General features: G+C 28.6%; 1 protein-coding gene across 16 annotated transcripts in view; it reads right to left on the bottom strand.

Annotated features, from left to right (window-relative positions):
- The window catches only part of LOC127282887 (uncharacterized), an 85,649-nt gene that overhangs the window by 12,183 nt on the left and 56,009 nt on the right, over positions 1-17,457 (bottom strand). For 8 of the 16 annotated variants that reach the window (XM_051307455.1, XM_051307453.1, XM_051307452.1 and 5 more), the window contains 7 exons: positions 7,646-7,741; positions 6,743-6,908; positions 6,043-6,186; positions 4,339-4,484; positions 2,244-2,297; positions 2,078-2,125; positions 298-387 (listed from right to left, as the gene is read on the bottom strand). In XM_051307455.1, coding sequence (XP_051163412.1) covers positions 298-387; positions 2,078-2,125; positions 2,244-2,297; positions 4,339-4,484; positions 6,043-6,186; positions 6,743-6,908; positions 7,646-7,741 — 744 coding nt within the window. The remainder of the gene's footprint in view (positions 1-297; positions 388-2,077; positions 2,126-2,243; positions 2,298-4,338; positions 4,485-6,042; positions 6,187-6,742; positions 6,909-7,645; positions 7,742-17,457) is intronic. The other 8 variants (XM_051307467.1, XM_051307463.1, XM_051307460.1 and 5 more) reach the window with 5 other exon arrangements.

Genomic DNA, 17,457 nt, shown 5'->3' on the forward strand with positions numbered 1-17,457 from the left:
AATTTCTTAACATTATATAATATTGCGTCCATATAATTGAATATATTAATTATTATGGTTATAACTTATATTTTAAGGAAGAATCTCTAATATCCATATAAGGAAGAATGTTTATAATCTCTCTCTCTTTATACATATACTATAAGAGGAAGAATTTTCACAATCTATGTGGTTAAAGGATCGATAGCAGTTTTATTATTTATGGTCAATTTCACGAAATTTCCATAAATTTTCATAAATAATTATAGCTTCAATCTCTGTATGAACTTTGAGATACTAAAAACATTTATAATGTACCTGCATGTTGAGGTGAATGCTGCTTTGGAGAATTCATATCTGGTGGCTCGTCGCTGAAGGACACGGACTTCTCGAACGACACCGACTTGTCTGAAAGAAATATTTTTCAAAAAATCAATTTTTACATGTGATCTTGAAAAAAAAATTAAGAAACATAAAGCACAAACATTAACATGCTTTGGAAAAAAAGAATAAAATTTTTTTTTATGTAATTATTAAAAATGCACGCAATTAACAAATTACGTAGATTATTAAATAATTTGTTCAATACAATAGTAAATTAATAATACAATAACAAATTAGTAATATAATAATAGATTAATAATATATATAATTATAAATATAATAGTTATAATATAATGACATAAAAGTACCAACAGTCAAACTTCAATAATTCGAATCACTACAGAAAACAAAATTTCTTTTTTATAATGATTTTTACTAAAATAAAAAATTGATAGAATAAAAAAATTTTTGAATTATTAAAAAATTTTAATTATTAAAGTTTGACTGTGTAAGATATTGTTTCACGATTTCGTGAATTAATATTTAATAAAATATAATTAAATAACAATACACATAGATTAATAAATTAAAATACGTTGTTTTTTTATACCTAAATGTTCCAAACTTTTTTATCATAAAATCTTTATAAACAATGATAATTTTGGTTTTTTAGAAAAAAAATTTATTTTTTATTAATAATAAATAAAAGTATTAAAAATTTTTTTTTTTTAAATTATTTGTCAAATTATTATTTTTATATCAGTTTTGTAATCGTATGAAAAAAATAAGTTTCAAATTCGGCTGAAAGAATGTAAAACTAAAATGTAAACCATTCAAAACAGAATCAATTTAAATAAAAGAAAAAAATCCCGAAAAATGTACAAACTTTTTGATATAATTATTAATCAGCAGAAAGTTTTTTTTCTTTTCTTTAAATTGAAAACTATTCGAATTTTAACTTCAATCGTCAAAAGTGATTAAAATAAAAATTGGAATAAATAATATTTCTATCTACGGAATGATTAAAATAAGAATGAAAATAAATTTTAAATTGTTATATCTTAATAAACTTTTTAACTTTCAATTTCTTTAAACCACATTGATTCAATCCCTTTTTTAAATATAAATATATGACACAGAAACATAGTAAATTATAATCTACAGAAAACACAACATTTAAACATCAAAATATATTATCTAAATAATAAAAAAGTATTATTTAAACAATAAAAATATATTATTTAAATAATACAAAAATTTATTATTTACATGAAAAAAACATTTAAATACAAATAAATATAATCTACGAATGAGACTAAATATAACGAAACAAGCAATAAAAATAGATAAACGAACTAATAATTGTGCAGTAATTGTTGAAATTCTAAAAAACGAATTTGACTAATTGACTAATTTAATTCATTTTTTAGTTTTGCTAATTTTATTAATTAATTATCCAATTAGTTATTTAACTAATTAATTATACAATCATTTAATTAAATAATTATCTAATTAGTAATTTAATTAATTATTGATGTGATTAATTAAATTTACTAATTAGTAATAAAAAAATTTCGTTCACAGAATTTTCAAACTAATGACATACACAAGTATAAAATATTTAAATTTTGACATACACGAATTATTGAAAATTGCATATATAAATCAAGCGAATATTGCAAAAATAGCGAGTGATGCAGAGACAAGAATTATATATAATAAAAAAAGAAAAAAAAAACAATGGTACTTATTTTTTCATGAAAAAAAAGCGCACCTTTCCCTAATTTTGGTGGCTTAGCGTCAGTCCTTAAGTAAGAGTCATCTGTAACGGTATAGGTGAGACACTTATTTGCAAGGTGGCGAAATACTGACACTGAGGTAACAACGATAGAGTGACACTGTAATCGGAGGAAAATAGAGATAGAGATTTAAAGACACACCTGGCAGTGAGGCAGAGCTGGAACTAGATTGTTTGTCGAACTCGTCCCCTGCGCCTGGTGTGCATTAGTCGGAATTACAAAGCAGTTTTACAGCAGTTTTTTTTTTTTGTTTTTAAAAAAGGAAATTATCTCTCTTTTTTTTGCATCAGTAGCCAGACATAGTTATAACAATTTTTGTTTTGCAAAAGAATAAAATAAAAAAGTATTTCAAAATTCTTTCTAAAAACCACTCATGGATTACAATTTTTTTTTTTTATCTACGAAAAAAATTACATTAATAAGAAGCATTTGTACATTGCCAAAGCTAAATTAAAACTGTTCGAAAATGATTTACATTTTGCAAATTTTTAAAAATTAAATTAAAAATCCATAATTTAAAAATTATAAAATATTTCTAAAAATACAAAAACATTTTTTTCCACAATATTCTTTATTTATATGAGAAAACAAATTTGCAAAATATTTTTAAACTAAGCTAAAATAAAAATAAATTAAAGAAGAATTTTTTGTTTTAATTTTTTTCAGTAAACCTCTATAATAAGCATCCTCAACAAATTAATTTAAATAAAGAAAATCAGTTAAAATTTACATATTATTAAACTTGTCATCATTGTTGAACAGTTCATTGTGCAAAATAATAAATTCACTTTCACTATTGCATGCGCTTAAAGCGTTGGCGATTATTATAAGCATTTTCTTTTTTTTTTTTAATACAAAATTTATTATTACTAATTAATTAAAAAAATATTTCAAATAAATTAAAGCCATGTTAAAAAAAAAAATTGTATCACTTTTACATAACACATTTAAAATTCAGAACACGATTTTTGTTTTCAAATTGTATAAATATATATAAGGAAGAAAGTGGAATATACTGGTTTTTCTTTCTAATTATCCTAGATTTTCAAAGATTTGCAATCTTTTGACTGAATGGTGCGAATTCATAAAAGTGAAAACAAAACTAACGCAATATCAAAAATGTTAATTGAAAATTATGCAATAAATTTTTATATCCACTCTTTCGTGACTTTATAAATATATAAAAAAAAAAAATTTTCCTTTTTTCTATAATTCTATGTGTGGCTACTGAAATAAAAGCATTATTATTTCGCTGCAGAAAAATTTTTTCATTATTTTCCCCAACAATTATGGTATATCCGAATTCAGTGACAGTTTCTTATATATACAATTAACATTTTACATAAATAACGTGTCATTAGTTCGATTGAGATTTAGTTTACAGTTTTAGTTTACATTTATATGGAAATAGTGGGTTTTTCCTGGTAGAAATATACTTACACTAAACATTTGTTACTTAAAATATTTACTAAACTAACAACTCATGTACACAAAAAAAAAATTTCTGAAATTGAAAGTCTTTTTATATTATTTTCCAAAAAAAAAAAAAAAAATGAGAAATTTTCTTCTTTTGAAAATTTAGAAGAAAATCCTCTTAAATGAGTTAGAGACAAAAGTAGAATGATAAAATGATTCCTCTAATATTAAAAATATTTCTTTAATTAAATGTTTAATTAAATTTTAAATTTTCTTTATAATTTCAAATCTAATTATAAATAATTTTGAAAATATTAAATTATTTACTAATTATTATATAGATTAAAATTTAATTATTCATTTATTTTCGTCATATTCAATAATTTCATACTTTCATGAGCCACTAACAAGATCAAAATTAATCATGTGTACGATGTCGGTTTAATTATCTTCATTCCTTCTAATTTGACTTCAATCAACTTTAGTATTAAAGTTATTCAGACTAGCGAGCATAGTAGATCACTAATAAAATAATTATGTAATATTCACATTAATGTGAAAATTCCACAAAATTTATAATAAATAAAGGGATCAAAATTTTATTAAATAATAAAAAAAATAATAATTTTTTTTTATCAAAATTCTCTAATCAATAAAAAAAAGAGAATCTTTAAAAAAAAATAATTTTCAAATTTAATAATTAAAATTAAAATAAATAATAAAAAATAAAAAATATCTTAAATAAATTTTCCAGTGAACTGAAATTTCTGATTGAAGTTGTCATAATTTACAATGTTGTAAAGAATAAATATTTGTATACCTTGTGTTCTCGTGTATGGTTCACGTCCAGCGGGAATTTGCAAATAATCCCTCGGAGATGGACTGGTATGTTGAGGATGTATTAAAGCCTTTTGCACAATCCCAGTTAAATTAGCAAGCTGTCGTTCCATGTTCTCCACCCTCAACCTATTAAAATAATTTTAATTAAAACACTTGTAACAAAAATCATTATATTAAATAATTTTATTTTTGAAAATTCTAATACTATTTTATCGATTTTGACCGGTTTTACATTTCCTTAAATATATTATTATTATTATTATTATTATATTTGAAAGAATTAGATCTACTTCACGATAATATATAATTACTTAATTAATTATCAACCGTTTAATTGTAATTTAGAAGCATGTTCCTATATTTAGTGAACGACCTTTATATAATATCGATTAATAATTATTTTTTTTTTAATTTAATACCAGTTGCAAGTCAGAGTGAGTGAAATTAAATTGACCTTTAATTAATATTCTATTTTTCTCATTAGATTAAAAATGTAAACTAATCATTCTTGTAATGCAATAAAAATCGATATTAGAAATTATATTTTTTGAATTGTATGTAAATTATATTGGAAATTTTCAATTCCAAAAGAGTATTAATAGAACTATATATATATATATCAATAATCAACTATAGCCCACACATTTCTCCACTCATTAAATCAATAAGTGAAAGTATGGTCTTTAGTTTTGTTTTTTACATGCACTGTTAATAATTCATATTAATTTCATAGCGAGAAATTATAATTTCATTTAATGAAAAAAAAATTTCATTTTACTTTAAAAAAATGTTTTATATAAAAAAACAAAATTTATCTAAGATTTATTCTAAAATTTTTATCAGGCAACTAATTAAAATTAACTACTCTATTTTTAACATATTATGCAAACAAATGTTTAATAATGAATGTGAACTAAATGGATGCAATGTTTTCTAGTATAATTTTCTGTTAATTAAATAATAGAGTTAAAAATTGTTACTCTAAAACAATTAGTCATTGATTAAATTAATTATTTTTTAATAATAATTTTTTACCTTTTTTTTATATTTTTATATAGGAAAAATATTTAATTTGCAGAAAATTGCTAATTTAGAATAATTATTATTGTTAAATGAATGATGTAATTACACGATTATTGTTATATTAAAAAAATATATAAAAAAAAATCTATAAAACTGAAATCATTTTTAATTTTAATTATTTCACTAATGCAAATAATTAATGATGCGTGTAATGAAAATTTCGCATGCTACAATTTCACATTCTCCTCTACTATGTAAATATATAAATGAAGACCGCGAAACGAGCCTAAACACTGAAAGAAATGAAGTACCAAATTTTATAAAATTTAATAATTATTTTAATTCAGTGTTGACCGAAAATGTCTTTAATCTATGCCTACATTTTTTTTGCACCAATCTTCGTATTTCTAATTTTATTTTTTTTTTTTAATTAAAAAATTATATCACTCAATAAAATTTGAATTACATAATTATAATTTAAAAATAAAACTACATCTCACTAAAACATGCAATTTTGAAAATAAAAAATATTTTTCAAATTAAATTTTTTTTAAAATCAATTTTCACCGAAGAATAATTTCTTTTTTTTAAATAAATCTAAAAGCAGACGTTGATGCAGGCACAGATTTTGTAATTTTTTTTTTTATAATGAAAATGATACCGAGTGACATCGTCCCGGGGTCCAACAGGGGGTATAGTGGGTGCTCCTGGAGGAAATGGGGAACGAGCGAGGGGTCCAGATGGTGGGCGACCTGACGGTTTCACACCGTAAAGACTGTATGATTCCTCCAATAGTTCCGTATCACTGCATCATTCATAACAAGACACACATACATCCAAGAAATTAAGAATGGAATTTTCCTATTTTTCCTCAATAAAAAAAAAAAAAAAAATTGTCTATAAAATTCTTGGCACACAAGAAATTTTACCCATGAAATATTTTCTGCTAATTTGATACATTATGATATATGATAATGATATGATGAAAAATATACATATGAATCATTCATTCAAAAAATACATTTTCAAAAAGTGATTGATAATATTCTTATATATATATTTATTCTCTATTAATTAACAATCGAAATTTTTATTTAATTAAGCACTTTTATATTAATAAAAAAAGATTTATGATGAAATACAAAAATTATAAATTGACCTTTAAATTTAAATTCTTCTTGGGTAATAATAGTAAGAAATTTGTAATTCGTGAGTGGTCAAAAATAATTACTCTAATATTATTATTAACTCATAGGAAATAATGAAAATTTTAATATTAATTTGTTATTCAAAATGAAAGGAAAAAAAAAATAAATGCATTAAAAAAAAGACAAATAATGAATGATAAAAAAAATAATTACCTAGCCTCCTCATCAATGACAGGTGTCACCGTTCCGGAATACTGCGAATAATACGGATCCTCATAGCTACTGGCACCACTGTACGGTACTGGTGGATATCTTCCTGGTCCAGATCCACTTCCTCTCTCTGGACTACTCATGTAACCACCTTCGCCATGAATTCGATCTGCAGAATCATTGATATTTATTATTTAATGACAATGCATAAAACATCAATGTCAAAATATATAAAAAAAAATTGCACAATTTTATTGACGCAATTTTGATATTTAGAAATCTTAAATATAAATGTATTTATGAAATTTGATAAGAAATTATGTTGAAAATGATTTGACAAATTATCTAAATGATATATGAAATTCTACCCAATCCAACTCAACAATTCTACAAAAAATATTATACAGGTATTTTATCAATAATAATAATAATTCAAAAACTATATTCAAATAGCATGCATTTTACTTATAAATTTTTTATACTATTTTTGATATACGTATACTCAAAAATGGTCAATCAAACGATAAATATATTTCTCAAGAGCGCGAGAACTAAAGAATTACTTAAACCATAATAGGAAAGGACAAGAACACAGAAATTTTCTCATTACTTAATCCATAATTGTCGAGTCAGTATTGTGCCACCTTAAATTGTCTTTATTTTTTTAAATTCTTAAAGACTTGTTTCTAGTGTGGTGTGAAAAAATACAGCCCCAACTTCCTTCATCCAATTTTTTTTTGGTGTCAATATTTTTATTTATTGCATAAATAAAAAATTTATTTTTTATCTCGTTTATTATTAATAAATAAAAATAAATTGTTTTAAATATAGAAGAAAAAGAGAAAAAAATTGTTATTTGAGAGAATTTTCACCTTCTTTTTTTTTGCTTCGAGTCTTTTTACTAACCTGGTATACTATAGAGAGATACCGAGCTGTCTCTCGAGAACCGAGAGGAGCCACTCTGGTAGCTTCGAAGCGGCTTGGCTGGTGCCACCCCGCCACCTATCCAATCACCGAAATCAAAATCATTTTTTTTTCTTTTTTTTTTTTACTAATTACTATGCCTCATCGATAACAGCTGCAAAAAATTTTTCACTCTTTCCAATAATTCAACTCCATTGCTTTATCATAAAAATTGTTAGTCATATGCAAGAATAAAATTTAATCACCATTTTTTTCAATTTCGCAAAAATTGCCAACTAACTCAATTTTATATTTAAATTAATTCCAAAAAAAATAATTCAGTTTATTGGGGAATTAATAATACAAAAAAAAAATAACCCGTTTTCAGGTAATAATAGTATTATTATTATCATTAATTCAAAGTAGCCACTAAAACTTAGCAAATAATCGAAAAAAGAAAATTCTTCAAAAAATAACCAATTTCACTATGACCTAGCTCAGCATCCTCTGGACCAATTAAAAAGAGCGCCATACATTTATTGTTCAGAACATTTTTCAAAATAATTTGGTTACATTCCGATAAGAATATCTAGAAAATTTAATTTTTTGAATTTTTTCCGAATTTGTTTTCTACTACAGCTCAGCATCCGCTGGACCAATCAAAAAGTGCGCCATACATTTTTTGTTCGAAACTTTTTCCCTATTTTATTGGCGGTATTCCGGAACGATTATAACGCAAATTTAATTTTTCGAAAATTTTCCGAATTTATTTTTTAGTATAGCTCAGCATCCGCTGGACCAATCAAAAAGTGCGCCATACATTTTTTGTTCGAGACTTTTTGCTCAATTTTTTGGCATTATTCCCGAGTCATTATCTGGCAAATTTTTTTTTTCGAAATTTTTTTCCCAGTTTTAGTGAGTGTAGCTCAGCATCCGCTGGACCAATCAAAAAGTGCGCCATACATTTTTTGTTCGAGACTTTTTGCTCAATTTTCTGGCATTATTCCCGAGTCATTATCTGTCAAATTTTTTTTTTCGAAATTTTTTTCCCAGTTTTAGTGAGTGTAGCTCAGCATCCGCTGGACCAATCAAAAAGTGCGCCATACATTTTTTGTTCGAGACTTTTTGCTCAATTTTTTGGCATTATTCCCGAGTCATTATCTGTCAAATTTTTTTTTTCGAAATTTTTTTCCCAGTTTTAGTGAGTGTAGCTCAGCATCCGCTGGACCAATCAAAAAGTGCGCCATACATTTTTTGTTCGAGACTTTTTGCTAAATTTTTTGGCATTATTCCCGAGTCATTATCTAGCAAATTTTTTTTTTCGAAATTTTTTTCCCAGTTTTAGTGAGTGTAGCTCAGCATCCGCTGGACCAATCAAAAAGTGCGCCATACATTTTTTGTTCGAGACTTTTTGCTCAATTTTTTGGCATTATCCCCGAGTCATTATCTGGCAAATTTTTTTTTTCGAAATTTTTTTTCCAGTTTTAGTGAGTGTAGCTCAGCATCCGCTGGACCAATCAAAAAGTGCGCCATACATTTTTTGTTCGAGACTTTTTGCTCAATTTTTTGGCATTATTCCCGAGTCATTATCTGGCAAATTTTTTTTTTCGAAATTTTTTTCCCAGTTTTAGTGAGTGTAGCTCAGCATCCGCTGGACCAATCAAAAAGTGCGCCATACATTTTTTGTTCGAGACTTTTTGCTCAATTTTTTGGCATTATTCCCGAGTCATTATCTGGCAAATTTTTTTTTTCGAAATTTTTTTCCCAGTTTTAGTGAGTGTAGCTCAGCATCCGCTGGACCAATCAAAAAGTGCGCCATACATTTTTTGTTCGAGACTTTTTGCTCAATTTTCTGGCATTATTCCCGAGTCATTATCTGTCAAATTTTTTTTTTCGAAATTTTTTTCCCAGTTTTAGTGAGTGTAGCTCAGCATCCGCTGGACCAATCAAAAAGTGCGCCATACATTTTTTGTTCGAGACTTTTTGCTCAATTTTTTGGCATTATTCCCGAGTCATTATCTGTCAAATTTTTTTTTTCGAAATTTTTTTCCCAGTTTTAGTGAGTGTAGCTCAGCATCCGCTGGACCAATCAAAAAGTGCGCCATACATTTTTTGTTCGAGACTTTTTGCTAAATTTTTTGGCATTATTCCCGAGTCATTATCTAGCAAATTTTTTTTTTCGAAATTTTTTTCCCAGTTTTAGTGAGTGTAGCTCAGCATCCGCTGGACCAATCAAAAAGTGCGCCATACATTTTTTGTTCGAGACTTTTTGCTCAATTTTTTGGCATTATCCCCGAGTCATTATCTGGCAAATTTTTTTTTTCGAAATTTTTTTTCCAGTTTTAGTGAGTGTAGCTCAGCATCCGCTGGACCAATCAAAAAGTGCGCCATACATTTTTTGTTCGAGACTTTTTGCTCAATTTTTTGGCATTATTCCCGAGTCATTATCTGGCAAATTTTTTTTTTCGAAATTTTTTTCCCAGTTTTAGTGAGTGTAGCTCAGCATCCGCTGGACCAATCAAAAAGTGCGCCATACATTTTTTGTTCGAGACTTTTTGCTCAATTTTTTGGCATTATTCCCGAGTCATTATCTGGCAAATTTTTTTTTTCGAAATTTTTTTCCCAGTTTTAGTGAGTGTAGCTCAGCATCCGCTGGACCAATCAAAAAGTGCGCCATACATTTTTTGTTCGAGACTTTTTGCTCAATTTTCTGGCATTATTCCCGAGTCATTATCTGTCAAATTTTTTTTTTCGAAATTTTTTTCCCAGTTTTAGTGAGTGTAGCTCAGCATCCGCTGGACCAATCAAAAAGTGCGCCATACATTTTTTGTTTGAAACTTTTTCCCTATTTTATTGGCGGTATTCCGGAACGATTATAACGCAAATTTAATTTTTCGAAAATTTTCCGAATTTATTTTTTAGTATAGCTCAGCATCCGCTGGACCAATCAAAAAGTGCGCCATACATTTTTTGTTCGAGACTTTTTGCTCAATTTTCTGGCATTATTCCCGAGTCATTATCTGTCAAATTTTTTTTTTCGAAATTTTTTTCCCAGTTTTAGTGAGTGTAGCTCAGCATCTGCTGGACCAATCAAAAAGTGAGCCATACATTTTTTGTTCGAGACTTTTTGCTCAATTTTTTGGCATTATTCCCGAGTCATTATCTGGCAAATTTTTTTTTTCGAAATTTTTTTCCCAGTTTTAGTGAGTGTAGCTCAGCATCCGCTGGACCAATCAAAAAGTGCGCCATACATTTTTTGTTCGAGACTTTTTGCTCAATTTTTTGGCATTATTCCCGAGTCATTATCTGGCAAATTTTTTTTTTCGAAATTTTTTTCCCAGTTTTAGTGAGTGTAGCTCAGCATCCGCTGGACCAATCAAAAAGTGCGCCATACATTTTTTGTTCGAGACTTTTTGCTCAATTTTCTGGCATTATTCCCGAGTCATTATCTGTCAAATTTTTTTTTTCGAAATTTTTTTCCCAGTTTTAGTGAGTGTAGCTCAGCATCCGCTGGACCAATCAAAAAGTGCGCCATACATTTTTTGTTCGAGACTTTTTGCTCAATTTTTTGGCATTATTCCCGAGTCATTATCTGTCAAATTTTTTTTTTCGAAATTTTTTTCCCAGTTTTAGTGAGTGTAGCTCAGCATCCGCTGGACCAATCAAAAAGTGCGCCATACATTTTTTGTTCGAGACTTTTTGCTAAATTTTTTGGCATTATTCCCGAGTCATTATCTAGCAAATTTTTTTTTTCGAAATTTTTTTCCCAGTTTTAGTGAGTGTAGCTCAGCATCCGCTGGACCAATCAAAAAGTGCGCCATACATTTTTTGTTCGAGACTTTTTGCTCAATTTTTTGGCATTATCCCCGAGTCATTATCTGGCAAATTTTTTTTTTCGAAATTTTTTTTCCAGTTTTAGTGAGTGTAGCTCAGCATCCGCTGGACCAATCAAAAAGTGCGCCATACATTTTTTGTTCGAGACTTTTTGCTCAATTTTTTGGCATTATTCCCGAGTCATTATCTGGCAAATTTTTTTTTTCGAAATTTTTTTCCCAGTTTTAGTGAGTGTAGCTCAGCATCCGCTGGACCAATCAAAAAGTGCGCCATACATTTTTTGTTCGAAACTTTTTCCCTATTTTATTGGCGGTATTCCGGAACGATTATAACGCAAATTTAATTTTTCGAAAATTTTCCGAATTTATTTTTTAGTATAGCTCAGCATCCGCTGGACCAATCAAAAAGTGCGCCATACATTTTTTGTTCGAGACTTTTTGCTCAATTTTCTGGCATTATTCCCGAGTCATTATCTGTCAAATTTTTTTTTTCGAAATTTTTTTCCCAGTTTTAGTGAGTGTAGCTCAGCATCTGCTGGACCAATCAAAAAGTTAGCCATACATTTTTTGTTCGAGACTTTTTGCTCAATTTTTTGGCATTATTCCCGAGTCATTATCTGGCAAATTTTTTTTTTCGAAATTTTTTTCCCAGTTTTAGTGAGTGTAGCTCAGCATCCGCTGGACCAATCAAAAAGTGCGCCATACATTTTTTGTTCGAGACTTTTTGCTCAATTTTTTGGCATTATTCCCGAGTCATTATCTGGCAAATTTTTTTTTTCGAAATTTTTTTCCCAGTTTTAGTGAGTGTAGCTCAGCATCCGCTGGAGCAATCAAAAAGTGCGCCATACATTTTTTGTTCGAGACTTTTTGCTCAATTTTCTGGCATTATTCCCGAGTCATTATCTAGCAAATTTTTTTTTTCGAAATTTTTTTCCCAGTTTTAGTGAGTGTAGCTCAGCATCCGCTGGACCAATCAAAAAGTGCGCCATACATTTTTTGTTCGAGACTTTTTGCTCAATTTTTTGGCATTATCCCCGAGTCATTATCTGGCAAATTTTTTTTTTCGAAATTTTTTTTCCAGTTTTAGTGAGTGTAGCTCAGCATCCGCTGGACCAATCAAAAAGTGCGCCATACATTTTTTGTTCGAGACTTTTTGCTCAATTTTTTGGCATTATTCCCGAGTCATTATCTGTCAAATTTTTTTTTTCGAAATTTTTTTCCCAGTTTTAGTGAGTGTAGCTCAGCATCCGCTGGACCAATCAAAAAGTGCGCCATACAATTTTTGTTCGAGACTTTTTGCTAAATTTTTTGGCATTATTCCCGAGTCATTATCTAGCAAATTTTTTTTTTCGAAATTTTTTTCCCAGTTTTAGTGAGTGTAGCTCAGCATCCGCTGGACCAATCAAAAAGTGCGCCATACATTTTTTGTTCGAGACTTTTTGCTCAATTTTTTGGCATTATCCCCGAGTCATTATCTGGCAAATTTTTTTTTTCGAAATTTTTTTTCCAGTTTTAGTGAGTGTAGCTCAGCATCCGCTGGACCAATCAAAAAGTGCGCCATACATTTTTTGTTCGAGACTTTTTGCTCAATTTTTTGGCATTATTCCCGAGTCATTATCTGGCAAATTTTTTTTTTCGAAATTTTTTTCCCAGTTTTAGTGAGTGTAGCTCAGCATCCGCTGGACCAATCAAAAAGTGCGCCATACATTTTTTGTTCGAAACTTTTTCCCTATTTTATTGGCGGTATTCCGGAACGATTATAACGCAAATTTAATTTTTCGAAAATTTTCCGAATTTATTTTTTAGTATAGCTCAGCATCCGCTGGACCAATCAAAAAGTGCGCCATACATTTTTTGTTCGAGACTTTTTGCTCAATTTTCTGGCATTATTCCCGAGTCATTATCTGTCAAATTTTTTTTTTCGAAATTTTTTTCCCAGTTTTAGTGAGTGTAGCTCAGCATCTGCTGGACCAATCAAAAAGTGAGCCATACATTTTTTGTTCGAGACTTTTTGCTCAATTTTTTGGCATTATTCCCGAGTCATTATCTGGCAAATTTTTTTTTTCGAAATTTTTTTCCCAGTTTTAGTGAGTGTAGCTCAGCATCCGCTGGACCAATCAAAAAGTGCGCCATACATTTTTTGTTCGAGACTTTTTGCTCAATTTTTTGGCATTATTCCCGAGTCATTATCTGGCAAATTTTTTTTTTCGAAATTTTTTTCCCAGTTTTAGTGAGTGTAGCTCAGCATCCGCTGGACCAATCAAAAAGTGCGCCATACATTTTTTGTTCGAGACTTTTTGCTCAATTTTCTGGCATTATTCCCGAGTCATTATCTGTCAAATTTTTTTTTTCGAAATTTTTTTCCCAGTTTTAGTGAGTGTAGCTCAGCATCCGCTGGACCAATCAAAAAGTGCGCCATACATTTTTTGTTCGAGACTTTTTGCTCAATTTTTTGGCATTATTCCCGAGTCATTATCTGTCAAATTTTTTTTTTCGAAATTTTTTTTCCAGTTTTAGTGAGTGTAGCTCAGCATCCGCTGGACCAATCAAAAAGTGCGCCATACATTTTTTGTTCGAGACTTTTTGCTCAATTTTTTGGCATTATTCCCGAGTCATTATCTGGCAAATTTTTTTTTTCGAAATTTTTTTCCCAGTTTTAGTGAGTGTAGCTCAGCATCCGCTGGACCAATCAAAAAGTGCGCCATACATTTTTTGTTCGAGACTTTTTGCTCATTTTTTTGGCATTATTCCCGAGTCATTATCTGGCAAATTTTTTTTTTCGAAATTTTTTTCCCAGTTTTAGTGAGTGTAGCTCAGCATCCGCTGGACCAATCAAAAAGTGCGCCATACATTTTTTGTTCGAGACTTTTTGCTCAATTTTCTGGCATTATTCCCGAGTCATTATCTGTCAAATTTTTTTTTTCGAAATTTTTTTCCCAGTTTTAGTGAGTGTAGCTCAGCATCCGCTGGACCAATCAAAAAGTGCGCCATACATTTTTTGTTCGAAACTTTTTCCCTATTTTATTGGCGGTATTCCGGAACGATTATAACGCAAATTTAATTTTTCGAAAATTTTCCGAATTTATTTTTTAGTATAGCTCAGCATCCGCTGGACCAATCAAAAAGTGCGCCATACATTTTTTGTTCGAGACTTTTTGCTCAATTTTCTGGCATTATTCCCGAGTCATTATCTGTCAAATTTTTTTTTTCGAAATTTTTTTCCCAGTTTTAGTGAGTGTAGCTCAGCATCTGCTGGACCAATCAAAAAGTGAGCCATACATTTTTTGTTCGAGACTTTTTGCTCAATTTTTTGGCATTATTCCCGAGTCATTATCTGGCAAATTTTTTTTTTCGAAATTTTTTTCCCAGTTTTAGTGAGTGTAGCTCAGCATCCGCTGGACCAATCAAAAAGTGCGCCATACATTTTTTGTTCGAGACTTTTTGCTCAATTTTTTGGCATTATTCCCGAGTCATTATCTGGCAAATTTTTTTTTTCGAAATTTTTTTCCCAGTTTTAGTGAGTGTAGCTCAGCATCCGCTGGACCAATCAAAAAGTGCGCCATACATTTTTTGTTCGAGACTTTTTGCTCAATTTTCTGGCATTATTCCCGAGTCATTATCTGTCAAATTTTTTTTTTCGAAATTTTTTTCCCAGTTTTAGTGAGTGTAGCTCAGCATCCGCTGGACCAATCAAAAAGTGCGCCATACATTTTTTGTTCGAGACTTTTTGCTCAATTTTTTGGCATTATTCCCGAGTCATTATCTGTCAAATTTTTTTTTTCGAAATTTTTTTCCCAGTTTTAGTGAGTGTAGCTCAGCATCCGCTGGACCAATCAAAAAGTGCGCCATACATTTTTTGTTCGAGACTTTTTGCTAAATTTTTTGGCATTATTCCCGAGTCATTATCTAGCAAATTTTTTTTTTCGAAATTTTTTTCCCAGTTTTAGTGAGTGTAGCTCAGCATCCGCTGGACCAATCAAAAAGTGCGCCATACATTTTTTGTTCGCTAGTTTTTGCTAAAGACTTTGGTGGTATTCCCGAACGATTATCTGAAAAATTTAATTTTTCAACAATTTTTCCAAAATGTTTCTTAGTGTAGCTCAGCATCCGCTGGACCAATCTAAAAGTGCGCCATACATTTTTTGTTGAGAACATTTCGACTATTTTTTTGGTGGTATTCCCGATCGATTATCTCGCAAATTTAATTTTTCTAAATTTTTTCCAAATTTGTTTTCTAGTGTAGCTCAGCATCCGCTGAACAAATCAAAAAGTGCGCCATACATTTTTTGTTCAGAACTTTCTTCTAATCATTATGGTGGTATTCCCGAACGATTATCTCGCAAATTTAATTTTTCTAAATTTTTTCCAAATTTGTTTTCTAGTGTAGCTCAGCATCCGCTGTACCAATCAAAAAGTGCGCCATACATTTTTTGTTCGCTACTTTTTGCTAAAGACTTTGGCGGTATTCCCGAACGATTATCTCGAAAATTTAATTTTTCAACTATTTTTCCAAAATGTTTTTTAGTGTAGCTCAGCATCCGCTGGACCAATCTAAAAGTGCGCCATATATTTTTTGTTCAGAACATTTTGACTATTTTTTTGGTGGTATTCCCGATCGATTATCTCGCAAATTTAATTTTTCTAAATTTTTTCCAAATTTATTTTTTAGTGTAGCTCAGCATCCGCTGGACCAATCAAAAAGTGCGCCATACATTTTTTGTTCGCTACTTTTTGCTAAAGACTTTGGCGGTATTCCGGAGCGTTTATCTCGAAAATTTAATTTTTCTTAATTTTTTCATTAATTATTAATTTTTTATTAGATAATACATAGGATTTTCAATTTTAATGGAAACAGTCAGTGGCTACCTTGTAATTAAATAATTGCATCAACAATAATTGATTTCAAGAAAAATATTTAATAATTTACTTTGGCTTTTAATTTGTTAATTTGAAAATTTAGTAAATAAGTTATAAAAGGAAAAAAAAATACTCTTTTATTAATAAATAATTAATAAATGATTATTTTTCAATTGGAAACAAGTTGAAAATTTTACTTTTAGTTTTTAAAAAAATTTTTTTTTTTTATTGATAAATATAAAAATTACTTATTTTTTGCTTCCATGCAAATTTTTAAGTATTTTCAATATTCTTATATGTGCGTACAAAAGAAAAGCCAATATATAAAAGGTTTAGAAATATTTTCATCATGCTGCATAGAAAAAAAGTTAGTCCTAAAATATTGCTGCGTGGCTAGCATGATCATTAAAAAGTAGTAAATTAAAATTTACTTTTCTCTCAGCTATATGCTCTATATATGTGTAAATGTTGAATAGAATAAGGATTATATATTTCTAAAAACAAAAAAACTGAATTTTTTCAACAATAGATATATATCTAAAGAACAGATTAGTTTAGAAATTCAATCTCTAAAACTAGATCACGATATATATTATATATATATTTTATAATGAAAAAAAAATTCTCGGGAAAAATCTCTAGAACTAAATCACCCGATTGTCTTACAATTTGTATTCTTACAAGTCAGATAAAATAATATATATATAAATGTTTCGTCATACATATGTATTCTATAGTATTGATTGAATAATAAAGAGATTTTTTTTCTAATTTACAATAGATCTATAAATATAATTTTTTCTCATTTATTAATAACAAACACTCAATTATTACTATTCTACGCAAAATCTGTACAACATGCAAAAGAAGCAAAGATAACTACATATATTTTTTTCAAGCATTTGCGAATAAGCAATCAGGAAATCATTCTTTAAAGAAACAAAAAATAAAATAAAATACGAAAATAAAATTTTTTATACAATGAATTTTTTTTTAAATAAAATTAGCTAACAAAGGGTTATGCTCCATGCAAGTAGATTATATGGAGATGAAGATAGTTTTGTTTTACCGAATATCTGATTAGGTCAAACATTCAACATAAACTTCGGTTTAAAATGCTCGAGA

The sequence above is a fragment of the Leptopilina boulardi genome, unplaced genomic scaffold (genome assembly GCF_019393585.1).
Source record: "Leptopilina boulardi isolate dan_hultmark-lab unplaced genomic scaffold, ZJU_Lbou_2.1 LbouV2_302, whole genome shotgun sequence".
Lineage (NCBI taxonomy): Eukaryota > Metazoa > Arthropoda > Insecta > Hymenoptera > Figitidae > Leptopilina > Leptopilina boulardi.